The sequence below is a fragment of the Vanellus vanellus genome (genome assembly GCF_965231255.1).
Source record: "Vanellus vanellus genome assembly, chromosome: Z".
NCBI classification, from domain to species: Eukaryota; Metazoa; Chordata; class Aves; order Charadriiformes; family Charadriidae; genus Vanellus; species Vanellus vanellus.
The window spans coordinates 28820473-28846798 of NC_138908.1; the positions used below are offsets into that span (position 1 = coordinate 28820473).

At 36.4% G+C, this 26326-nt stretch overlaps 1 protein-coding gene across 1 annotated transcript in view; it reads right to left on the minus strand.

Moving 5' to 3' along the window:
• Window positions 1–1110: 1110 nt before the first annotated feature.
• PPIP5K2 (diphosphoinositol pentakisphosphate kinase 2) overlaps window positions 1111–26326 on the minus strand; it is a gene marked incomplete at its 5' end in the record, with an annotated part of 43918 nt that continues 18702 nt past the window's right edge. Inside the window, 14 exons of the mRNA XM_082497112.1 lie at window positions 1111–2924; window positions 3579–3707; window positions 6706–6837; window positions 10706–10768; window positions 11666–11785; window positions 13837–13906; window positions 15133–15306; window positions 17672–17845; window positions 18586–18702; window positions 18789–18896; window positions 20228–20342; window positions 20550–20677; window positions 22232–22455; window positions 23532–23673. Coding sequence (XP_082353238.1) covers window positions 2821–2924; window positions 3579–3707; window positions 6706–6837; window positions 10706–10768; window positions 11666–11785; window positions 13837–13906; window positions 15133–15306; window positions 17672–17845; window positions 18586–18702; window positions 18789–18896; window positions 20228–20342; window positions 20550–20677; window positions 22232–22455; window positions 23532–23673 — 1800 coding nt within the window. The 3' untranslated portion in view covers window positions 1111–2820. The remainder of the gene's footprint in view (window positions 2925–3578; window positions 3708–6705; window positions 6838–10705; window positions 10769–11665; window positions 11786–13836; window positions 13907–15132; window positions 15307–17671; window positions 17846–18585; window positions 18703–18788; window positions 18897–20227; window positions 20343–20549; window positions 20678–22231; window positions 22456–23531; window positions 23674–26326) is intronic.

Consider the following 26326-nt stretch of genomic DNA (forward strand, 5'->3'; position numbering starts at 1 on the left):
AAACATAAACAACCACTAGAAAGTACCCTTCTTTTCTTCCACCAGTTCTTCCAGAACTGACTTTTTGGAAAAGTTTTTGCAATCTTTTCTTTAGTAAGTTACTTATGAGTCTATCAATAATATAATTGCTGTAAACTAATAAAGAAAAAATAAAGGAAAAATAAAGGAACATTATGTTTCCGTGTTAGATGACAGAACACAGTGTTAAATCTCTACATTCTACTACCTGAACAGTCTATTGCATTGAAATAGCTATTAAAAATCTTACATCTCTTCTGCCATCACCCTTTGAAAGTCTGCTGATTTTGATCCTATTGATCAGTGTACGATCATTATTTTTTGTATGCATACCTTCCTAGACTTGTTTATATGGATTCCTACAAAAATGAACTAGGAAAGCTCATCTGCTTTCTCTTAAGTACTTGCTAGTATAATTATACAGACAACTCAAATTTATGTCTTTTTATAGTAAATAGACATAAAACAGATAAAACAACATTTTAAAATAATTTTCCGAGTTTTTACAAATATTTCTGTGCTCTGGTCTGTTTGGTAATGATGCTTCATTTTTGAAGGAAATGCTACATGTTTATTTAAACTTCGTTTCAGGGTGGTAGTATTTCAGGAGTTACCATCATGTTCAACCATTAAATTTTCCGTGAACTTAATTCTTTGACGTCTGTCAAATCTGGTTGGAAAAGGATGTACTGTTCAAAAAGTTTAATGTGAGCGAGAGAGTCCAACTGCATAAAGAAATTGGACCAAAAATAGGTTCCAATCAGCTCAAGACAGTTCACGTTCTACCTTATTGCCAGAGTAGTAACAGGAAATAGAAGAGCACTCACAGTGGTTCTGTATTTAATGTTACCATTCTGGAACATGAGGAAGCACTGCAGAATGTTTGACTACCGTTTACCTTTTTGAGGAGTGATTTCAGTACAAAATGATAAACCCTCATTTCTTATAAGTCATGTCCTTCACCGCCAAGATAAGTTTTGGCTTATTTGTATATTAATGGCTTACCTGTAAATCACTTTCCATTGAGATTACTGAGTCAACTACTCACTGTACTTAACGTATACTCTTAAAAGAAAACAAAATGGAAAGAAGTTGCCAGTGACCTTGTTTTTATTTAGGAGCACATAAAAAAAATATGCCACAGCTTTGGTTGACTGGAATGATATGCATACTTAAATTTTAACAGTTTTTTTTTTTTTAAAAAAAAAAAAAAACGGTAAACAAGTGTACATTCAGTTGTGTGCAAGACCAACACTGTCAGTAACACAATTACACTACAGAAAATGAAATGTTTTAAGTATATAGCTGTGAAACCCTTCATATTTTTGGTATTTAACCAGCATTTTTTGAATTAGTCTGCTGAAGCCATTTAAATACTGAAAACAGACCCTGTGGCAAAGTGAACGTAATTATAGTTGCACTGGCTCTGGAGACGAGTAAGAGCCCTACTTAAAAATATTACTTGGAACCTACGTCTTTTGCAACTTAAATGTGAAAGGAATTATCTAACTTGTAGTTTATGAAGTCCGTTATTAATAATCAGCCACTTGAACTTACAAAAGTGGACAATATTTTCATACATTTGGGATTATTGTAATAATTCCATTATTTTTCATGCCACAGATAAAATCACAAGAACTGCTGAGACTGGATGATTACTCTATATAACCCAATAACTCAAAGTTCCACTGACTTACTAATGCTTCTCACAGCTCTTATAAAATTGTTCTTTTTTTTTTTTTTTTTTTTTTTTTTTTTTTTTAAGAGCTGTTGTCAACCACCTAGATTGGAAGGAGAGAGGTATGAAAATTCCCAGGCTATGATGAATCCTGAGTATTCTGCAACAGTAAGTACTTAGTTCTGGTCTCTCTCTACTCCGAAAGGATGATAATAAAGCATAGATGGAATATTTACAATTTCTACGATAAACTGACTAGCAGACCAGCTGTAACCATTTCTCCTTTTACAAAACCTGCTTTTTAATATCACCTTTTTGTAGAAACACATTGTAAAGTAAATAAAACTGTCTTTTTAGTAAACAAAAGAAGTTTTTGATAAAAACATATAAAAGACAGTTTTATCTGCTGGATGATATACAGGTACCCGTATACAAGCATGTATACTAAACAACAAAAGAGAAGGTGTATTTGAATGTTACAGGTCTGATGTAAACACAGAATAAAAATAAGAAGAGTCAAAAGTGACAATACATTAACTCACTCCATCATGCCCAATTATTGCAGCATATATGATATAAAATAATTCAAATGCAGAAAACATCTGCTTATCTTCAAAACCAGGCAAAAGAGATCTCTTTGGAAATGTAGTTAAATTAAAAAAAAGCTTCTAGCCAAGATGTGTTAGATTTCAGCCCACAAAAGAAATTCACAGGGAGATTATAAACTCCTGAAAATAGAAGTTTATAATGACAACAGACAATGCCTTCATTACAGTGACATCAAGAGAGCCACTGTAACACATACTACTGCATTGGTATTTTCTTTTTGTACAAGTTTACAGTAAATATTTGAAGACTCTGAAAAGGTTCATGTGCAGCTTTTCCATTAACGGTGTGCAGTTCATCAAACTGATAAATAAATACATTTCCTGAAATGTTTTAGAAAATGAGAAGACATTTGACCTAAATATGTAGCGTGCACACTAGTTAACCATGTATAAACTAAGGATTCTTAAGTGCACTATGAACCGCAGACATAAACGGCTTTTGAAAGCTCAGTAATTTAGTTGAACGCACACTAAATGATTATTTAAGAAGTTGCTTCCAGTTTTGTCTGATCAACTTCATTTCTTCTCAGAAAGAGTTTCACCACTAAGTTCTACATCTAGCGAGGCCTCTTCAGGAGATAGCTTAACATCAGATTCACAAACAGAAGATCCAGGGGTAGCTGTACAGATAAGGAAAAGAAAGTATTAGTTTTTTTACACTTAATCTCCATGCTGAAAGGCATCAAAAGCAAGAAAAATGCAGGTTACCTAGCTCAGAAACACACACAAAGCTACACGGTATCTAGTGAAACCAGAAATGCAATGGGATTTTGTTCTAGGGGCCCTCTAACCAGCACAACCATCCAAAAGCAGACAGTGTAGCTGGCCAACCGTTCAACTGAAGATTGAATGCATCATCGTGTTATTGGCAGCTTTAGTCAGAACCTGGTCACAGAGGTCTATGGTAAATCTTCAGAAAACATCTCAGAATTTCTACCATTGAAATAAATAAATTTCCTTTGCTTGTCTTACTTGGAGCCGGCTGGAAATACTGTCATACTTAACAACAAAAAAAAACCCAAACCCCATGAATTTTCAGGCCATAGAAATTCTTTCAAACACTTCAGAGGGTAACAGAAAGTAACTATTAATGCAGTTTTACTGCTAAAACTATTTGTGCAATGCTATTGACCTGTAAAACGATCCCACTTACACAGACAGGGACTGTTAAGAAATAGCTGCTCTAAGAAATTATGTAATATATAAGAAAGAATCCTACTGCTGGAAATAATGTAATCAAGTTAGCCATTCTGCCTCTGACAGCAATTACTTACATAAGGTTGGTTTCTCTATTGCTAGCCTTTCAGGCAAAGTTTCAAGTGGTGTTGGTTGAATTTTTGCAGGGGTATATGTATTTAAAGAAATTTTTCTTCCTGATAGGGGAGTCATGTAAGTTGGAGAAGCTGAAATGGGGGAATGGGGTGGGGGGAGAAAAGATACACATCATTAACAGTAAAATACTCTCACCTGAGCAAAACATCAACAATAGTAGCCACAGAACTGTCTATCTGTTCAGCAATACAGTTGCCACAGTTACACAACCTGCAGCTCAGCTACCGATTTTTGACTCCAGTGTCAGAACTTCAAAGCATAAAAGATAAATCTAAAAATCTCCTTCTTACCTCAGGAAGCAACACGATAGCTTCATGCTGCTAAGGCAGCTAAGCTGAATTTTAGTAACAGCTGCCTTGCCAGAAGACTGGCAAAAGCATTAGTGCTACTTCTCATAGGTTATGAAGATTGCACTAAATAGCCATTTAGTCCAAAACACCTATGAAAAGTGCACACAACATATTCTTCTCTAGACAACTTCCAAATGTTATAGGAAAGCAGAAGGAAAGCAAAGCACATATGGCCTCAATTCTATCAGGTCTAATTTCTGACCACTCCTTTGTAGAAAGGTCAGAATCACAGCCAGATCACCACAGAAATATGACAGTTCTTTTTAAAGTATTTTTTCTTCTTGTGTGCTCTAAATTCTGAACTGATTTTGAAGAGACATGAACTTCCTAACCAGTGTAACAAAGCATTTTAAATAGGTGAGGATTTCAAAATACCTGTAAGCCTCCCTGAGTTCTTTTTCAGTAACATCAGTTTTCTTAAATTGCTTATCTTCCTGCTCAGATGTAGGGGGCCTACCCTATCAAATTAGCTGCTGATTAAAATCTAAACTATATAAAACTAAAACAACAGGGGAAAAAAAAGGAAAAATCCTATAACAAAAAAAGGGAAGAATCCTAACATCTAGGTAACCTTTGTATCAGTACCAGCAAGTACAAATTTTCTGATCAAAACATGAGTCTTTAGACATTTTCTCAAGAAGAATGACTTTCAGTCATCTGTCACGTGAATTATAAGCATCCTAATATGTGGTAAATCTGACCTAACTGTAACTGTTTCCAAAGACACAGTGGTAGAATCGCAATGGGAAGTCATCTTCCCAGAGACATGCATATGGATAGAACTCAGTTTGCATTTCATTTCAAAGTCATTAAAACATTAAACATGCAGCACAAACTACTAAAAAACTAAGTAACTACAAGGCACTTCACAGGTGAAGCCTCAAGTAATACTGAAAGAAAGAGGAAATAACAGAGTTTTAAGACATAAAAGGCTTGTAAAAGGCAACCCTCTGCTCAGTGTTACTGCCAGTACAACAGTCCAGTATGAAGCTGGAAATACTGCATGCTCACTAGAAAGTGTTCATTGTAAGTCAACTAACAGTGTGGATAGTACAGAGAAGTTCTTAATGTGAGGAAATAAACCAATTATAATTTCATTAAATCCTTAATTTACTACCCCAGTCAACAGAGACATTACTCCGATCTTTAAAAAAGGCAAGAAGGAGGACCCAGGGAACTACAGACTGGTTAGTCTCACCCTCTGTCCCTGGGAAGGTAATGGAGCGACTCATTCTGGATGTCATCTCCAAACACGTTGAGGAACAGGAAGTTATTGGAAGTGGTCAACATGGATTTACCAAAGGTAAATCGTGCTTGACCAATCTGACAGCTTTCTATGATGTTATAACTGGTTGGCTGGATGAGGGGAGAGTCGTGGATGTCATCTACCTTGACTTTAGCAAGGCTTTTGACACTGTCTCCCATGACATCCTCATTAGGAAGCTGAGGAAGTATGGGATAGATGAGGTGACAGTGAGGTGGATTGAGAGCTGGCTGTGGGACAGAACTCAGAGGGTTGTGATCAGCGGCACAGAGTCTAGTTGGAGGCCTGTAACCAGTGGTGTCCCCCAGGGGTCAATACTTGGTCCAATTTTGTTTAATATATTCATTAATGACCTGGATAAGGGGACAGAGTGTATCTTCAGCAAGGTTGCTGATGATACCAAACTGGGTGGAGTGGCTGACACCCCAGAGGGCCGTGTTGCCATCCAGCGTGACCTGGACAGGCTGGAGAGCTGGGCAGAGAAGAACCTAATGAGGTTCAACAAAAGCAAGTGCAAGGTCCTGCACCTGGGGAGGAAAAATGCTAGGCACCAGTATCGGTTAGCGGCGGACCGGCTGGGAAGTAGCTCGGAGGAGAAGGATCTGGGGGTCCTAGGAGACAGTAAATTATCCATGACCCAGCAATGTGCCCTTGTTGCCAAAAAGGCCAATGGAATCCTGGGCTGCATAGGGAAGAGTGTGGCCAGTAGGTCGAGGGAGGTCATTCTCCCCCTCTACTCTGCACTGGTGAGGCCACAACTGGAATACTGTGTCCACTTTTGGGCTCCCCAGTTCAAGAGGGACAGGGAACTGCTGGAGCGAGTCCAGCGAAGAGCAACTAAGATGATTAAGGGCTTGGAGCATCTCCCTTATGAGGAAAGGCTGAGAGAGCTGACTCTTTAGCCTGGAGAAGAGAAGGCTGAGGGGAGACCTTAATATGGCGTACAAGTACCTAAAGGGTGGGTTGAAGGAGGATGGAGCCAGGCTCTTTTCAATGATTCCCAGTAACAGGACAAGGGGTAATGGGCACAAGTTAGAACACAGGAAGTTCCATTCAAATACACGGAAACACTTCTTTACGGTGAGGGTGACAGAGCACTGGCACAGGCTGCCCAGGGAGGCTGTGGAGTCCCCTTCCCTGGAGATTTTCAAGACACGCCTGGATGCAGTCCTGAGTAATGTGCTTTAGGCAATGCTGCTTTAGCAGTGGAGTTGTACTAGATGATCTCTAGAGGTCCCTTCCAACTCTGAAAATTCCGTGATTACTTCAATGAATTATGCCTGTATCTATACCACAAAAAGGATACTGCAAAAATGAAAATTATGGTTTATGTGCATATTTCATTTTTTTAATGCACTGTCCTTAGTTTACTTGTTAGCTGTAAAATACCAGAAAGATTAACTAGACAATATTTAACAATTTAAACCAAACATAATTACAAAGTAAAATCAGTACATGTCTCCTGTAGATTTTCCCTTGATGGAGCAGCAACAGAGGCAAGAAATTCATCCACCTGCTTCAGAGACAAGGAGTTGTGTAGCGTTTCCAAAGGGCAAATAGAAGGCACCATGGAATACAGTTCAAAACCTGGAATAAAAATAGTAAAAAGAAGCGATTTCCAAACATAAGACATGATTTAAGCTATTGTATAGGCAAGTATTAATGCATGATAATTTAAATCAGCACATGCAGACATAGTACTCTTTAAATCACGGATGCTAAATATTATAGGAGTTGGAACAAGATGTGCCAATTTCCAGAATGTACTAAACTAAAGGTACCATGTAACATACCATGGGATACAAATCCCATGTACACATAAAGTGGTCTTCAACCATTACAACTGTACTCTACTCCCAAAGCAGTTCATGAAAGATAACTTTCCTCTAAGACAAACTAAAAAAAAAACATAGTCAGGAAATGGTTGTATTTCTCCTACTCATTCTCATACTTGGCACAACACTACACAGATAACTCATTCGTGCAAATAAAACAATATAGCTATGTTGTCAACTGTTAGCAGACAAGGGCTAAAAATACTACAACTTCTAAGAAATAAATTTGCAGAATTCACATTCTATCATCTTCAGTGTTCTGTGAAAACAAACTGTTGCCTTCAGTATCAAGGGAAAACCATTGTTAGCACTTTTCTACCTTGAGGTTACATGTTTTAACTTTGTAAGACAGATTTACACCTACCTTTATGCATTTAAAAACAGTACTTAAAAGACTAGAAGTTTCATATATTTGAACAGGTAAGTAAAGGAACCCACAATCTAAAAACTTATTGGACTTTGCTCTTCTGCATTAGTATTGATTATACACCAACCATAAATATCCATATTACTAACAAACTAAAAAACATTTAAACATCTTGGCAAAAAAAAAACAATTGCAGTTCTCTAAAGTGATGCAGGTTTGATAACTCAATGAACAGCTCTTCATCCAATTGCATTTCAGAAGAGGAAAACATGTCCATTAGTGTTTTCAACATACAGCTGTAACATTACAACTTTGCAATTTGATATCGTAAATTTACAGTTGCTACATTTCTTTTAAGATAGTTAAATGAAGAAACAATAGTGAATGAAATAATGTTTCGAATTTCAGTTCAAGGTACATTTATTAGAAATAGCATTTTGACTGTAAACTGCTCCCTCCCCTAAATTAATAAGCATCAATATTCCTGTGATATCCAGTATTCCCCATTCACTCCTCATTTAGTGCTTTCCATAGAGAAGTAACTCAACAAAATTTCACCCCAAAATGTCTGTATTTATATCTGGATCCACCTTTGCCGTACTCAAATTTGAGGGACAGTCGATTCAAATATACAATCAACTGAAGTGTACTTATGTCAGCTTCACTTGTATTAGAAATAAAATGCTGCATTTCATGGAAACTTGGTTTTCATGTACAAAAGAAACACCATCACATACTTAATTTCTATTTTCCTATAAAGGCAGTAGCTAAGCTTCAGTGTAAGCACTAGATATTTGGCATACATATTAATACCCTAAATAACTATGCATGCATGCAAAGCGCAAACCCTTTCTTTGCATTACAGAAAAATGCAAGATTTCTCTCTTTACCCTGACAGAAAAGTCACTATCACTTGAATGAGAATTTATATTTCTCATTTTGCAAAGAATGTAGTAGGACAATGTCAGGTTAACTTTTTAGTAACTATTACTGCTATAGTGCAGTGTTACAGAAAAACAGAAAGGAATTTCAAAATACACCCATGCCCTTTAAAAAAAGAAAAGAAAAAAAAGTTTTCTTCCTTCAGGAATTTCCCCACCATACGTTTTTGTTCAGTTTTGACAATTCTGCTATCAGATAGCCATATCTCAGCATGTTGTTGTAGTATCTTTGTGTCTAAGGGATATGACTTAAAAGATACCCTGGAAATACATCTGCAGTGTTTTACTTGAATAGTTTATGATACATATTTTATGACGTTATGAGAAATAAACTTGAATTTTAATGATAAAGAAGCCTGACAGTATCCCTTTAAAAAACCAATTTCCTATAAACTAACAGCCTTTGAGCTTTGGCTGTATTTATTCTTAAAGCACTGTCCCCATCAAAAGGCAAGACAATGAAAGGGTTAACGCAGCATCTCAAAAAGCCACCCTGCTGGCTTACATTTAAAAGCTATAGAGACATACCACTGGAGCCTAGAAATTCCACAGAGGAAATGGACTGGCACCTAAAGAGGTGTGGGTGTTCTGTACAGAGGCCCAGAAAATAAGGTAAATCACTGTCACAAGATACTCGTTTCACCATGTTCCTTGAACTAAAGATGGGGAGGTAGTCTGAAATGAGTTACAAGGGTGTGGTAACAACACAAAAATAAGAAAAAACAGAGTGAAAGGGACAAGGAGAATCAAAATGATAGTCCAGAGGACAGACAAAACAACATCAATATGTTCTTATGTTAGTAGACAACCCTTGGAAACCTGCAATATACTTAGGTTTCATAGGAGCTCATACAACATGCATTAATCTTGTAAAAGATGTGTGGTAAAACTGCTGTATTAAATGAATCAGAACAATCAATGCATTCGTTAAAAGCAATTTAGATCCTTTTTTAAAGAATGCAGTCACAAAAAGATAGTGCTAAATGGAACAGGAAGTAATCATATTATTAGACACTGATACTCAAATGCAGTTTTTGCTTCCTCACCTTTATGTTTTGGAAATATTATTTCATTTGAGTCTAAAGATAAAAAAATGGACTTCTAACTTTCCTATTTGAAACAGGACACTAGAATTGGCCTTTTAGGTCAAACACAGTCTTAATGGTATTAATTCAGCCTTACTATAGCAGTTCCCTTCGAGAAGCGCTGCAGTGCAAAAAGTCACTATGGATTCCAAATGAATATAATAAAGGACTACTTTGCTTTTCAGCAAAGCCAAAGAAAAACTCAGTCTTTTTTTTTTAACCTTGTTTCTAAGCAAATATATTCTGAATCTAACGCGAAAATGCTGATGATTTCCACTGAAGTTTCAATAATACCACCATCCCTGTACTCAGCCAGCAGTCATACATATTTTAAAACTGCAATTAAGAAATCTGGAAAAGCTATGTTAAGAACCGGTGGATGCTGAAGACCGAGTCTGGTTTTCATGAACAGGATACATTTTGGGCCTATTTAATCACGTAGAAAGGTAGGCACGAAATATTTTGCTGAGGAAGAGAAAGACATACCTCTGTCCTGTGTGTTAAACCAGACTTTTTTTTGTAACTATGGTAGACTGAAGACAAGTTAACTCTCACTCTTGAAGCTCAAGAGGTAAGCAATGTAAGCAACAGGCAGCTCTCTTGCTGTGATTTTTAGTGCAATATTTAAGTAATTTGCACATCTGATGAACAGAGAAGTATAAGGTAAAATAAATTTTTGTCCGCTGACAAATATAGCTATTTAGCAGGAATGGAACCGAAGCTTCTGCTTTAGTTTTTTAATTTAGCATCACTTCAAGAAGATAGTCATAAACTCCAGTTGTCAATTCAGTGATTTATTTTAGAATCAGGAGGCTCAGGGAAACAGCTCAGCAGGAGAAAGACAAAGAAGAAGCAGCAGCTATCAAGAAGTGTATGCCCAATAAAGATCAGATTTAATTCTGTTTTTATCTTGTACCATATAGTCTGATCACACAAGAAACTGGGGAGAATAATTTATTACAGAGATCATGATTAACAGTAGCACTTAATTTTTTTCAAGGATTTTTCTAAGGAATGAATTTTGATGTTGTATTTAAACTAATGAATGGTAAAGAAGGGATTTAGGATATCTAATGATTACAAATATATTTGGAATTGTGCTTGAAGTTAGGAACGACAGACGGCTGGATGATACTGTACACCCCATATTTAAAATAAAAATAAAAGGGATGAAGCAAGGAACCTTTTGTTTTCTTTTTTTGTTTTTAAAATAAAAGCAAAACGTACCATTGGTTGGGTGTCGAGCAAATGAGATAGAAAACCTTTTAACAGCAGAACCGCGTGTGGTGTCTGAGAAAGAGAAAAACAGGTACCTGAAATTTGTAACAGCTACCAAAAGAGGGACATTTTAAAAAACGGAAAGGAAGAAGAAAGAAAAAAAGAAAAGATGAAAAGGTATTAGAACTGAGTGGCATGCAGAAGGAACCAAGGAAAAGGGCTAAAATCTAAATAGAGGTTAAAAAGAAGAAAATTTGGATTGTTGGTAACTACAAGATGTGTAATGAAGTGTATGAAAACAAGCAGAATGAGCTGGTGATTCTGGCATACAAAGTTGTATCAGGTTAGAGTTGAACACTGAGTAGTGAATTGGGGGGAAAACAGCATGAATACTGTTTCACCTCAGAGTTATAAAGGTGTGCTCCAGCATCTTAACATTCTGAAATCTAGTGACAGAGTTTCTTCTTTACCCCAGGTTATCCAAAACTGAAAATTTCCTGCTCCTTTGTAATCCAAACCCCACCGAAAAAAAAGGTCAGGAATCCTAAAATTTTCACCGTCAGTATTTAACTTATTAGTTTATAATTTCTTTCACTTCTTGTATATGCTCCAAGTAATTTATTTCATTTTAAGATCAATAGGTAATGATAAAACCCGAAGTTTAAAATGAGAAAAGAATTTCAAAACCAAAATTTTAGTTTACTTAAAAAATGCACTTGCTGAAATCTCCTGGCACGCATTACAAGTCTGTGAGCTAGTGTTCAATTCAAGACAGAAACAAGAATTAACTACGCTATTAAGTTAAACGTAAGCAAGCCTTGGGAAATAAAGAAGCAATAGAAACTCATACAATTAATACTAAGGCAAAGGATTCTAGGATTCCATTAAAATCATTAACCTAGGATTTATCTTTAGAAGTTTAATGTGGCACATGGGTTTGTGCGTGCATGTGCGAGAGTGTGCACATACCATCTATGAAGCCAGAAGAAGTCAGCTTTTTACGATGAGTACGAGCATAATCCTGTAGGTTAGGTGCACTTGAAGAACCCCCGAGCACTGAGGTGCTAAACAGGCCCGCACAGTGAGACCCTGATGGGAGTTAGAGAAAATACATACAACAACCAGGTGTTCGTCCATTCACATTGGGGATGCATGCAGCATGCAAGCACATGGCTCTTACCACACAAAAGGCAGCTTTTGGCAGTGCCTTGGACAGGTTCACAATATGCTTGTAATGTCAGAGTGGTACTTGTAGGCTGAAACTATCATAATTTATTGTGCTTCTACTCATGACACAGCACCCTCTGCTATATGTGCAAAGAGAGGACTGGCTTTAACAAAGTGATTTCTTGTCCTGTTTTCACTTTTGGTAAAGAAAAGTTACCAGTTAGCATCGATGTAAACATAACCAAAACAACAAAACAAAACCAAGATGATGATGATGTGAAAGTTGTGTGGTTTTACACCTGCAGTTCTGCAACAAATATAAACTGGAAAAATACTGCTCATTGCTTACATCCAAATCAACCTTCTAGATGACAAGCTGCAATGAAACACTCATGCATTTCCAGACTTAATATGGAAATATTTCCCTTCTAACCCCAACAAAATGTTAACCAAATTGTGAATACTCTATTCATATTTCAGCTACCATCATTGACAATGTTACAAACAGAAAATACCCAGAAGTTCCCTCAAGTTAAGCTTGATTTCCTTTCCTGAGAAGACTTTTGTACATCTCCATGCAAGAGAGTACTTTTGTTACAAATCATACATTCCTACCCCAAGAATGGGAGTTTTAACAAATCACTGAAAGCCACAGACAGAAATATAAAAATAACTTTCATAATCATCAACAATAAATGAAATTTACATACAACAATGAACAAAATGGAAAAAAAATGTTTCAATTTTTTTCCTTCAGTTTTTACCACTAGTTGAAAGAAGTGTTTTTTTTTCACTCAGAACTTATCTTTTATATCTCAGATAAGTAGCAGCAGATTTTTTTTTAAAACCAACTATCTATCCAGTGACACTTCCTTTCATTACTTTTAATGACCCAGTGAGGGGAAACATTACTAGCACATGTGACCAATCACAGCCAAAATAAATTGGTGCCTGGTCTGTGGCAAAAGCATTTCACACCAAATGTAGTACCTTAATCTACGCACAGAAATACATCAACTTACACAAGCCATATTGTGTCACACATTGGCAAAAGAAAAGTCATTTAACTTTAGCAAGCACACAATAAAAACCAAGACTTTGATAAACAAGAGCACCTGATGTATGCATTTTACTAAGGGAAAAATATAATAGGGAGAAAAGTATCACAGAAAGATTAGACATACAAAAAATACAGATCTTTACAAAGAAAGGAAAAGCTACTTTTAAGTTTATGCATGTAGCTTATGCATTTTCTACACTTCTTTTTTCCCATGAAAAGACACACTAACAGAAAAAAATGCAGTATTGATTTACAGTAGTGCAAGATTTTGTATTTTTGCATGAGTCATATGTATGCCTGTTTCAAGGAAGCAACAGAAAAGCACCACTTGAATTAAAAGAATTTGAAACTACTCATTGAATTATTGCATGATTCATTCTAATGCTGAAAGGAAGAAATTGATTTTAGGCGAGGGAATGTGTGCAAAAGCCCTGGTATTACCAAGAAACTGGAGGTTTGTTCCCCATCCCCCTCCCTTCACTAGAACACCTTCAATTCCATCAACTGCCCACAGCAGGAAATGTTAATTTTCAAGAAAAATGTTTTAACAGTTTCCAGTGCAGGCCGTTTCAATCCAAAAGATTCTTGCAAAACCCCAACACTCAGTCACGAACTACATTATTTTAAAAATCTACTTGATGTTAAAAATAATCCTGTGTACCTATTGTGAGCTGTAGAGTCAGTAGTGTGAACAGTCTCAAAAACTTGCTCTTTTCAGTTATAGTTTATTTTAAAACTTTTGCAGCAGAAAAATTGTCCAGTTCATAGGCCGACACTCAGCATATATAATTGATAACAAGTACTATTGGGTCCTGTTAACATAAAAGCTATTCAAAGAATGTACTACTGTACAGAACAACAGGCAGATGAAAAGCTGCAAACATCAAACAAAATTTCAATTGTAGGCACATACCTAAACCACTCTGCTTTTGTTCCAGAATAGTTCTCGGTGTTCGTAAGTTACTATTGCTTTCTGAGAGGACCTGGGTATAAAAAACAGAAAAATAAGGGAAAGTAGAACAGCAGCATGAAACGTCCATTTAACTTGATACAGCAGCCTGTTTCAGACAGACAAGTGTTAATAAGCTGTATGATAAGTGTTAGTAAAAATATGTAAAGGAAACATGAAAGATCATGCAATATCCCCTTCTGAAGGGAGTCCATTTCACATATGAGTTCCTTGCAATGAAGTGGTGCAAAGCAAGCATTCAGAATGAGAAAGGACACAGACCAAGACTGATATGAGAACAGACATTTGAGACATTTTATTTCATTTTACCAAATGCACTCTCCTAAACTGCGCCTGTATTGAAAAAAGGAGGGGAGGGAAGGAAAGACAGACAAGCTATTCAGGACACCATACAATCACTGATCCATGCACGGGCTCAATCAGTGTAATCTTCAGATGCTCACAGCCTTTACTGATATAAACTTTTCCTATGCAGTTTTAGAATTTTCCACAATAAAAAGAAATCATGAAAATTTTCAAAGAAAAAGGATACGGTTAACAGAACACCATCCATTGTCACACATGTAAACAATATCTTGACATACTAAGCAATCTTTAGATCTTCAGTGGTACTTCAAAAAATTATACTGTTTCTTTTTTTCCTGCCTTTCCCCCCCAATATTTAGAAAAAATCTTCAAAATATTGTACAAGTCAATGGATGATGTACTGTGTTGGGAGTTTCAGATACCTCTGGGTACAGAAGGCGAGAATTATTAGTGCTAGAGTTTTTTCCCTGCAATAGTTAATACCAGGCCACTGAAAATATGATATATGCAAAACAAGTTTTGAATAGCAGTATGAAATACCAAATAAATTATTTTAAATGGTATTGGTTGCAATTATTATAAAAAGTTTTTCAATTTACCTACCACCAAATTAAGCAATGCTGTTTTTAAAGTCTTAAAGGACAACTAAACCAAAGCAGAAATCTGTTTCGTTAGGCAGTAGACTAAGTCTTTTTTACTGTTGTAACATTTGCAATTCCTATAAAGAAACCAAATTTTTAGGAAAACATGTAACACGTTCAGTGGAAAAACATGCACTTGCTCTTTTTCCCCCAGACATTCTCGGGAAGTAATTTTAAGAGGTGGAAGAATTTGCTTCAAACATAATCCATAACAAGGGATTAGATGTCCTTAAAGACAGTTGGTTGTTGCTTGGAATGCATAAAAATGTTTAATGAAGTAAAGTTTAAAAACCTGTTGCCATGAGCCAAAAATACTGGATGTGAAAGCCAATGATTTAGGGGAGACAGGGGAAGAAGTGATTTGTTCCCCTGATCTGCGTCTTCGACGCCCAGTACCCACACCACTGGTGTAATGCAGCCAGGTACCAATACACTCTGGGCTAGACACACTCAGGGGGCTCTCTTCCTGGAAGTGAGAAAGGGGGCAAAAAACAGCAAAGCATGCAAAGTTAGATTCAACAGAGCCAAATGAACAGAAAAGAAAAAAAAACCCAATCTGCTTGCACCCTTTTATATACTGCTTTTAAAACTATTAAACAGCGAATAGGGAAGAGTAATCTTACAATGTTAGGAAGTTATCGGTTCCACTTATATCTTTTAATCCAATTATATCTTTTAGTACAACACTTTGATCAAATTTCTGGTGGACTAATTATTAGAAAAGAGAGAAAAGTAATTGTTATCAATAATTCGCTCATAATTTTAAGAATTCCCCACATGTTGGAAACAGAAGATCTGTTATCCTTGACATACTGTTTAATAGTTTTCCCCCTCTTAAGTACATTAAACTTTCCTATTTATTACTTAATAGTTTTCTTTTTTAGCCTATAACCTTATCTAAAAGTTTCTCATTTTTAGAATTTCCTTTGAGACTTTACAGCTGACTCACTAGTAGTAGCACCAACCTGACTGCTAGTAGTTTTCCAACCTTAAAAAAGCCCTAAAAATTATGGGATGCTGGACACCTATTAAGACTTCCAGGGAGGACAGTGTCAGGCTACAAGTCCCCCATGCCCTACATCATTATGTATCATTAGCACTCAACATTTTTAGCAATACAGAATTTTATTTCCAATACTGATGAGCTTTACTTTCTTGATTTACTGTTAGAACTCTGCTTTTTTTATTCTTTTCATGACTCAATCACAGTTGCAATCCTTCTATAAATACTGCTCACTATACCCCAGATTAAAATTTCCACATAATTTCACACCTGACAGTGTCCTTTCAAGTTAATGGACATAGGTGAAGAAAGAATTGCCTTATAGGAAGGGGAAAAAAAAAAGTTCAAGGCAGTTGCAGTTTAAGTTGCAATGACTTTTTTTTTTTTTACACTTCAAAATACCATTTGCTTTAAATATTCCAAATACTGGTTTTGCAAATTTCAGTAGGCCAGATGAAACTTCCAATTTAACTTTTAAAAAAAAAAATTTCATAGTGTATGTTTTCTTTAAATCGGCCGTTTTCTTCCAGCAAATAAACAAGCACTGAATGCCGAAATACATTCCATCTGAATATATATTATCTGCACAGTCAAAATTTAGCAATTTATGTTATTGATGCCTTTTGAAAGTAACTTCTGCATAATTTATGAAAATGAAAATGGTTAAAAGTTTGAAGTAATAGACTATTAAGTTGTCTGTATGTGAACTCGTAACTAGGAGGGGAGTTTGCATGATCGTAGTAAAAACAGCTTTTAAAAATCCAAAATATTGATGTTGTGAGCATTTGTTTATGATAAAACTTGGAAGTAGGAAATGTAAGACATTCACATTTATTGTATCTGTTAATTTATGGAAGTCATGTGAAGTTATACAGATATCTTTATAGAAGGGAACCATGCATCTTTTTCCCTCCATACTACCAATAACCAAGTTACTTGCAAATCTGTAACACTTTCATTGCATACAAATAGCCCATTCCCAACACAAACATGAAAGGAAAAGCTTTTGGTGTGAATCTTCATTTCTGATGGTTTTAAGCAACTGAAAATGAGGCAATAAGAAGCTGTTAGTCTGTTTCTAGCATTAATACCACAGAAGTGTCCCTATGCACCACCTGAAGCTTTGCTACTCAACCATACAAATGGTATCAGTGATACTGCCATGCATACCCCCACCTCTGTGACATTAAAGCTGTATCGGTGAAGCACACCTAGATGTTATGGCCTTCAAGACAGGAGACTAGACTGTTCAAGATGTTATCTACAGAATTCATGAAACACAAACCCACCCGCTTAAAAAAAAAGCTTCCAGTTTATTCTCTTACCTTCAAATGCTTGACAAGTGGAGTCACTTTCACCCCACGTGAAAGCAAATACAGCAGAAGACATGTCTCTCACCTCCTGTACCTCCCCTACCGCCCCCAAGCCCTCCGTTCCCTCTCAGCATGATCACCCTGAAGGTTTGCTTAATTCCCAATAGCAGCTGTCTTGTAAGGATGAATACAAAAGCAATGTATGTTAGTTTGAAGATGTAGGTTTAGACTGAAAAAGTCTTCATTTTCAAATACCGGCTTTTCTAAAATGGCTTAAAAAGAAAAAAGGAAGTAAGTCTTATCGCAAAATAATAATTCATTTAAAAAATAAATATTCCTTCAGACAAATTACTGCCATGGAGGATTTCCCATAGAATAAGAACAACCCTTTTGTGAGACATAACATCATACTGGTTCTGTGTAATCAAAAGCAGAATTACATTTGTTTTTATTTTGTTAAAAGTAAGCAAAAGTAAATTTCTGTGAAAGACATTATCTGGAACATAAACACTTACTTCAACAGAACCAATCTTCCTGGATCTTGGAAGGGGCGACTTTCTGTGTATGTGAATTGGGTCTGATACCATTGGCTTGAACATCACTACTGACCGATCTGCTTCGTCTCTTTTAGGAGCATGTGCCTCCTCATCACTGTCATTTCTATGAGAGGTTTTCTTCGAGCCTTCATTCTACAAACAATACATAGTTCATTTTCAGTTTAGCTGCACACCTTGCAACATGTAGACAGAAGTGGTTGTTAAATAAATCTGCATAAATGTAAAGCAAACCGATTTTAAAAATACAAGATGTAAATCACATATTATTGAACAAATTGCTCTAGACTTCAATAATCTATGTGTACTTGCTCCTAACCAGCCACCGCATATAACATTGTAGTCCTAATTAACCATACTGGTCAGCCAACATATCTTAATCCAATTTTCTATTGACATAGTAATAAAATCCTGGCCCCAAAAGTCAATAGAAGAATTCCAGCTAAGCTTTGCTTTCATTCATTTCTCAAAAAGCAGGTAGTAACTCCCCAGACCTGCCCATACATCTTCAAAAATATCAATCCTTCCTCAACAATCTATATTCATAAACATACCTTACTTTCTTAAGTATTTCTTTCAGTTGCCAGAATATCATTGATGTGAAACTGATGCTGATATCACTCCTCTTAGAATATTTCATATTTCTAATAAAAACTCTGGCAAAGCCATAGAATGTCTAAATTATGTGTCCATTACCTCAGTGTCCGTTCAAAATGAAATAATACATTGGGACTGCCTATATTTTACTAGATATTTTTCTACCAAAATAAAAATCACGTTTGTATTTATTACCTAACAATTTCCCAGTGTTTATTTTAAGTATGTCCGCATCCAGAAAAGCTAACTTTTGCTTTAAAGAAAGGTGTAATTATTACCTCTCTGGAGGCAGGTCTGTATCCATATCCAGCTGGTAAATTTTTATCTTCCTCACAGCCTTTGGCTCCTGGACTAAAGTGCAGCTCTACATGAAAACGTTCTTCCGAAGAAAGTTCCTGAAGGAAAATGATTAAATAGGTTTACACTTCAATACATAGCTTAGCACTACTTGTTTCTGAAGATATTTATCCACTTTGAATACCTTGTTTGGATCCTCATAAAGCATGATAACAATCTGTGTCATGTAATTGAGTTCGTTGACAACATTTAAATAATCCATAGCTCGTTTCCATTGTTCATCTTTTGATTCCTTATGAAGGGAAAAAAAAAATCAACAAATAAAACGCAGCTACTTTCTTTAAAAAGACCGATGATTTCCCTTTTCCTCCCATTTACATGGATTTTACATTCACAGCATAAATACAAAGCTTTTCACAGCTAAGGGAAAAAAAGAGATACAACCAGAAAAAAAAGTGACTTAAAATTACTCATCAAATGAATCAAAAGTGGAAATCAGAACTTTTCATATTTTATTTCCATGTATCTTTCATGTTCGTTCACCAATGATGATATATGTCTTGTAGGCAGAGGCACCGTTTTAAACTCTCCTGATGGGAATTGTTAATTTTGCAATAAACTCATTTCAACTAGTATATTGTGGAAAATGTTTCTAGGTATCGGTCTACCAGTCAAACGGACAGTAAATTGAAGGCTTCTAGTATACAGATGAAATATAACCATCACATCCCAAAGTATTTAAATTGAATATTCACCTTTTTTTCTATGGTCCAGGAAAATACATTTAGTAATCCACCTCAAAGGAAACTTAAAAGTTTATCAGCCTAAAACTATGAGTGTTATCTGCTGTAGGATATGTCACAGAGGTCTAGGATTAAAAATGCTTTTGCCATCAGTAAGTTTACTCATCTGCTACCAGAAGCAAGTATGTCAATACATCCATTTCAAAAGTTGGTACATTAATCAAGCTCTATCTCAGAAGCAGCCCATGTAGACTTCGTGGTGCTGCATTTATCCTCTCAAATAGCTCAGGTGATTTCTGAATCTGGAGATCTTGTCTTTTCTAATCTTTGGTTTCAAAGGCAATCAGATAGAGAATAATCCATCACCTTTAAGGTATTCTACAGCAGTATAAGAAAGTAAGACAATCCACTGAACAGGAGAAATTTTGCGCTATGAGCATTCTTGAAGTCAGGTAGGGAGGTCTTGACAGATATGCCAATGGTCAAAACTAATAAGCCAGTCCAAAAGTGAATTCAAGAGAACCCGGAACGATAACTTGAAGGAAAAAGAATTGGAAGAATTACAGGTGACAACATAAGACAAAAAAATAGATTATCTGCCCTTTTCAAATCCCTTTGAGACTGTAACATATCCAGATGAACACACCAACGGAACTCAGCATTACTTTAAAGGGCATGCTGATTTCCACTAATGTGGAGACCAGCAATCTGAAATATGTCTTTGCACATATAATAGGAAATCAAATGTTTGAAGAAGTGTGATAACTTTCAAAGCCACTTAAGAAAATTAAGCTTTGAAATGATACAGTTTTAGTAAGATTGAATCCTTTTGGTTCCTCTCAAACTATCAGAGCTTTAACAGAAAACATGTTGAACTTACATCACATAAGGCACCATAACGAAGGGTAGATAACAGGGAGTGAACATGACTCTCGCTGGTGAAATAGAGCCGTGTACGAACATGGCGTTCAGGGGACATAACACCCCTGGAGTAACTTGAAAGAAAAAAAAATAATCTTATTAGACCATAATGAGATGTGTCCCTATTTTAGAAATAGCTGTCAACAAATAAATAAATCATACTTTTTGAATTTTTTAAATTACTATGAGCTAGTAAGACATTTCAAATAGGAAAGCTATGAACTATCTCCATTAAGTCTTACAGAAATTAATATAAGCACGTAAAAAAGTAGAAGACTTACAGAGGGTGAAGCTTATTTACAGTATCATCATCTTGAGTTCTCTGAAGGTCAGAACGGATTTTTCTAACTAGAGGAGTGCAGTAACCTTTGGCAATCTCTAGTTTCTCAGCCTTAGAAATACCGTATTCCTGTGTAAGAAGAAACTGACTTTTAAAATTTAGTTAAAGACTAAAAAGCCTTCTAATTCAAGGTTTGTACATTAAAGCCTATTATTTATTAGTTTGATCTGGCTGCAAACTATTTTGTTTAATGTTTTTATTACATTTGGTTACTGACATCCCTTCAAGTAACACACGATTTGCCTTTTTGCTGTTTTGGTTTGACACAGAGGAACAGTTTTGCATTAACTCATTAAACCACAAAATGGATTCACCTCTGGTAGGATGAATCTCTTTTTCTTAAGCAAAACATCTAGGGAATTATTTCCCCTCTTCCCTCCCTGCCCCTGGCTTTAAATGTTTATGATGCATTTCATCTCACCTGATTTGAAGAAACTTTTTTTTTTTTTATTGACTGTTAAAAGAGGCACATTACCTATTTAATATGTCTATCTTAGTTTGGGGTAAACCACCCCACAGAAGTTCTCCTATTCACCTCAAGTAATACTAAAAATAGTAGTTAAATATGACTGGAAAATATTATATCTGTTACACTATCTATGACATTTAAAAATCTGCTCTTCCAGAAACTTCATGCTCTGCACTGCACATGATAAAAGTGCACTCATCATTATGATGGAACTTCTGGTTACTCTAGAAAGCAACATAAGCACTTTCCTTTTGCAGTATGTAGGCTTATCAAGTTGTCTTTGTTTTTCTTCCTTCAGTATGTGTCCTCATTTTTACCTACTCTTCTCTAACACTATTCAAAATTTAAGCTTAACAGGCCCACATGACACAACACATACTTAGTACCATTGCTTTTTTTGTACTTCTTGGTGTCTGGGAATCTGAGAGATGGGGATAGGAAGTTCCCTCACCTGCTGCGTACAATATGGATAATACCTCTGTAACTGCAGGGACATTTGGGGAAAGCTTTTGTCTGTTTTGTCTTGTTACCACAAAACAATCTCATGTCCTGCAACCTATAACATTTTAGAGCTAACCTGAGTTTAATAGCCTGTAGTATATGGAAGTTTAACTTGTTAGCTTCTGGCCTCAAATTGTATGAAACTTATTGTGTACGTTTTTATCAGGGAGTGTTAGCATTTTGAAGCAGCAGAAAGGTCTTTTCAAATTTAAATTGCTTAAGACGTGAAATTGCACAGATTAGGATTAACAGTGTCATTTGTAAAGAGCCTGAAAATGAAATTTCTAAAAGCAGGAAGAATGAAATTAAATGCTATTTCAGAATACACAGTTGTTCATAGGCTCCACTTAAATCTATGAAGAATGGCTGAGATGAGCCACTTTATTTTAATACACTGCAGTAAAGGAAGCGGACATGTTCATAGCTTAAATTGCTAGAAAAATTCACTCTGAACACAGCTTAATGAATTACGAATCAAATTTTTCTTGCAAAAAAGAATCAGCTTGCTACTGGAAAATAAGAGGTAATGTTAAAGGCTTCTATTATGTAAAATACAGGAACCTTCAATAGAAAAGGAAGAGCAGACATTTTCATGAAATGTAAAAAAGCGTTTATTCTTCAATTTATTCTTTTTCATAACTGAAAATGCTTACCTGAGGGATCACAATGTCAGCTAAAGCCTTTGAAAGCCTGTATAATTCCATTGTGTTTTCTAATTTTAAGGAGCCGTTGTGCTGCACGTCATATTTTATACAGTCGTAGATATCAGGAATTTTGCTAATATCATATCTTCCATTTTTTGTTTTAAAGTCTTTTTCCAGCTTGGCCCACCTGCGCAGCATCAGTTCTAGTGTTTCACTGTGGTACAGCTGAATATCTGGATAGACACATATCTCATATAAGTAATCAAGACCATCCAAGTAACAAAATGGAAATTTTAATTACATGGTAGTAACAGTTGAATACAGAGGGATAAAATGGATCAAATAAGTTAAGTGCATTACTTCTAAGAAGAGGGAACAGATATGACTATGGTTAATTTTACTGCTGAAAGTATCACAGCTACATAGCTACATCAAGATAGTAGAAAGCTTTGCTGCAGAAATGCACCAATGGCCCTTTAAGCAAAGCTACAGCACCAAGAATAAAGTGTCCTATAGTACAGATCATATCTATAAAAAGGCAACAAAAAAAAAAAAGGCTGTAAGAAAACTCTATGAGGGAGCAGGAGGAGCAGGACATCTCTGTTTTAGAACAGAACACACATCCCATTTCTCTCTCTCTCCTGCAGGAGTCAACAGCAAGAGCCAATAGACTGGTAGAAAGGATGGCTTATCGCCATCCCAGGACAGGGGATTAGACCAAATAGACAAAACCCACAGATACGATGTACCAGCCTCAGAACAGAAGCTCTTTGCATACTATACACAGCAGAGAACACTGATAGCAAATATTCCTGTATTTAGCTAGTACCAAAAAAGCATTGTGGTCACTTCCAGCTCTAGCTTTCCTGTGTCGTTGGTTCACCACCATTAATATTGAGCATCATTCTATGCAGTACTACTACACATCATATAGCAAGCAACAGATCTTCAGCAAAGATACTTAAATATAAAAATTTACCAATGTAACTTAGCTTTAGCACCTTTTGCTTTTCCTAGTAATTCTGTGGGCTGCTAAGTTTCAAATAATTAAGACAAGAATTTCTGCAAATATCTGAGGCCTAGCCTGAACTTCCAAACACTACAAAGAGCCCTTATCTACAATATCACCACATGTTCCTCCTGCTTTTTACTTTAAAATTATGCATATGGAATCAAACTGTGAAAATCCCTAACCCATTGTTGATTAAAGTTCTGCTAAAAGCCAGATTAATGATGAAAAGTTATGTTACAATTCTCTCTCAGATGTAAACAATAGAAACTACATAAAACTAGAAAAACGTTTAAGTACCTGCAGACTTTGGATCTTCCATTCTTTGCCTGATCTGAGAAGTCAAGCTCTGGATCAAGGAATAGACTTTGTCACACGTCTTCACAGGATTTTTAATAACCTGCATTGATTTTATCAATGAGATGCTTCCAGATGGAGTAAGCTGCAATTCAAGATAAACACAAAATTATCTAAACAAACTGACTAGATTTGAAAGAACTGGAGAGATAAGATGGAAAGTATGAAAGATTCCAAGTACTGGAGAAAAAGCATTCAAGCAGGTTGCTATTAATTTTTGAAACCACTTCTCACTTATTTACTCCCTTTGAGGCATTAATAAAATAAAATATATCGAAAGTTAGTAAGATTTATTAGATATTCAACTGTGACAAGAAATTAATAGGGTAACTATACAGTAAACATGACCGATTTCAGGAGTTCCTAAACCTCTTATTTTGTTCCAAGACAGGAAAATTGGAAAGACATTTAAAAGTTTGTATGTACTTAGCAACATCCCATAACTTTCTTTCAAGTAACTATTGTATTCAAAAACTTACAAAAAACTCTGTAAGAAATGTTACTGTTCGGCTACATGCCTCACAAAATACTTTTTGTTCAGTAAAGTGCCCTCCTTAGCGTAACTAGAAGGAAGAACCGCATTCCAATAGTAGCTGATGCCTGAAAAAATGTTTGTCTCTTCCTTTTTTAGGTTTTTGTTTCTGTAGGACTGCAGCACACAAGCACAAACAAAAAGAAACCCTTTAAATGCACGTATATCAAGAACATAAGATGTCCTTCAGAGCTGACTTAATCATAGAAATTGTAGAAGCTTGCAAATTGTAGATAATTGCAAATTATCCTCAACAAGTTGAATGTCACTAAAACAATACAATGTCCATGTAAGTGAGGCTTAGCCTCATTTTTTCAGAAAAGTCTGTGTAGTGCAAAGCAAACAATGATAATAAACAATAATTTATATACTTAGCATACATACATATTTGCACTTTCCCCAGTCTCCTCAAATGGACAGGATAATTTGGATACGGAAAATTTCTGCCTTCTATTTAGACAACCAGATGATCCGGCCCAGTCAACATGGGTTTATGAAAGGCAGGTCCTGCCTGACTAACCTGATCTTCTTCTACAACACGGTCACCCGCTTAGTGGATGAGGGAAAAGCTGTGGATGTTGTCTATCTGGACTTTAGTAAAGCCTTTGACACTGTTTCCCACAGCATTCTGCTGGAGAAACTGGCTGCTCATGGCCTAGATGTGCATGCTGGGTAAAAAACTGGCTGGAAGGCCAGCCCAAAGAGTGGCGGTGAATGGAGTTAATTCCAGTTGCAGCCGGTCACGAGTGGTGTCTCCCAGCGCTCAGTACTGGGGCCAGTCCTGTTTAACATCTTTATGAATGATCTGGGTGAGGGGATTGAGCACACCCTCAGTAAGTCTGCCGATGACGCCAAGCTGGGTGGAAGTGTTGATCTGTCTGAGGGTAGGGAGGCCATGCAGAGGGATTTAGACAGACTAGATTGATGGGCCAAGGCAAACTGTATGAGTTTCAATAAAGCCAAATGCTGGGCCTTACACTTAGGCCACAATAACGCCCGTCAACACTACAGGCTTGGAGAGGAGTGGCTGGAGAGCTGCTCAGCAGAGAGGGACCTGGGGCTGTTGATTCATAGCCAGCTGAACGTGAGCCAGCAGTATGCCCAGGTGGCCAAGGCGGCCAACGGCATCCTGGCCTGTATCAGGAATAGTGTAGCCAGTAGGACCAGGCAGGTGACTACCCCTGTACTCGGCACTGGCGAGGCCGCATCTTGAGTAATGTGTTCAGTTTTGGGCCCCTCACAAGAAAGACATTGAGGTGCTGGAGCGTGTCCAAAGAAGCGCAATAAAGCTGGTGAGGGGTCTGGAGCACATGTCTTATGAGAAGTGGCTGAGGGAACTGGGGTTGTTTAGCCTGAAGAAAAGGAGGCTGAAGGGAGACCTTATTGCTCTCTACAACTATCTGAAAGGAGGTTGCAGAGAGGTGGGAGTCGACCTGTTCTGTCAAGTAACAGGTGATAGAACAAGAGGAAATGGCTTCAAATTCTGCCTAGGGAAGTTTAGATTGGACATTAGGAAGAATTTCTTTACTGAAAGGGTCATCAGGCATTGGAATGCGTTACCCAGGGCAGTGGTGGAGTCCCCATCCCTGGAGGTATTTAAGGGTCTTGTATTTATAGTGCTTAAGGACGTGGTTTAGTGGTGCACTTGTCAGTGTTAGGTTAATGATTGGACTAGATGACCTTACAGGTCTTTTCCAATCTAGGAGATTCTGTGATTCTATGACAGTAAGCAGTTCCTACGTTCCTATTATGACCAAGTAAATTGATAGGAAAGGTGCTCTGGCACAGAAAAAAAAAAACATATTGTTTTCCCAAATCGCAAGTTAAAAAAAAAAAAAAAAGGAAAAAAAGTTATTATCACTTTAAAATCACAAAGGTTAGTCACTTTCAGTGACTCTCTTAGAACAGTGTGCTCTATTAGTTCCAGCCACATTTCAAGTCCCATTATATCTATATAGCAAAAAGAAGGGGGGAAACAAATAAATCCTTGAGACCTTGTACACTCTCACTTTTTCCAAGAACTGCTGAATCCACTGCTGGCAGTGGTTTGGATGATACTTTTAATCTGTACGTTTAAACAAATCCACATAGAGTATACATGCAGGGTAGTAAAATTACTTTTCAATAATTTGCTCTCAATACCTTTTAGAAAATAGCAGTTTAAGCTTAAACCTCATTTGAGGACTTGTATTTAGTTGTTATACCA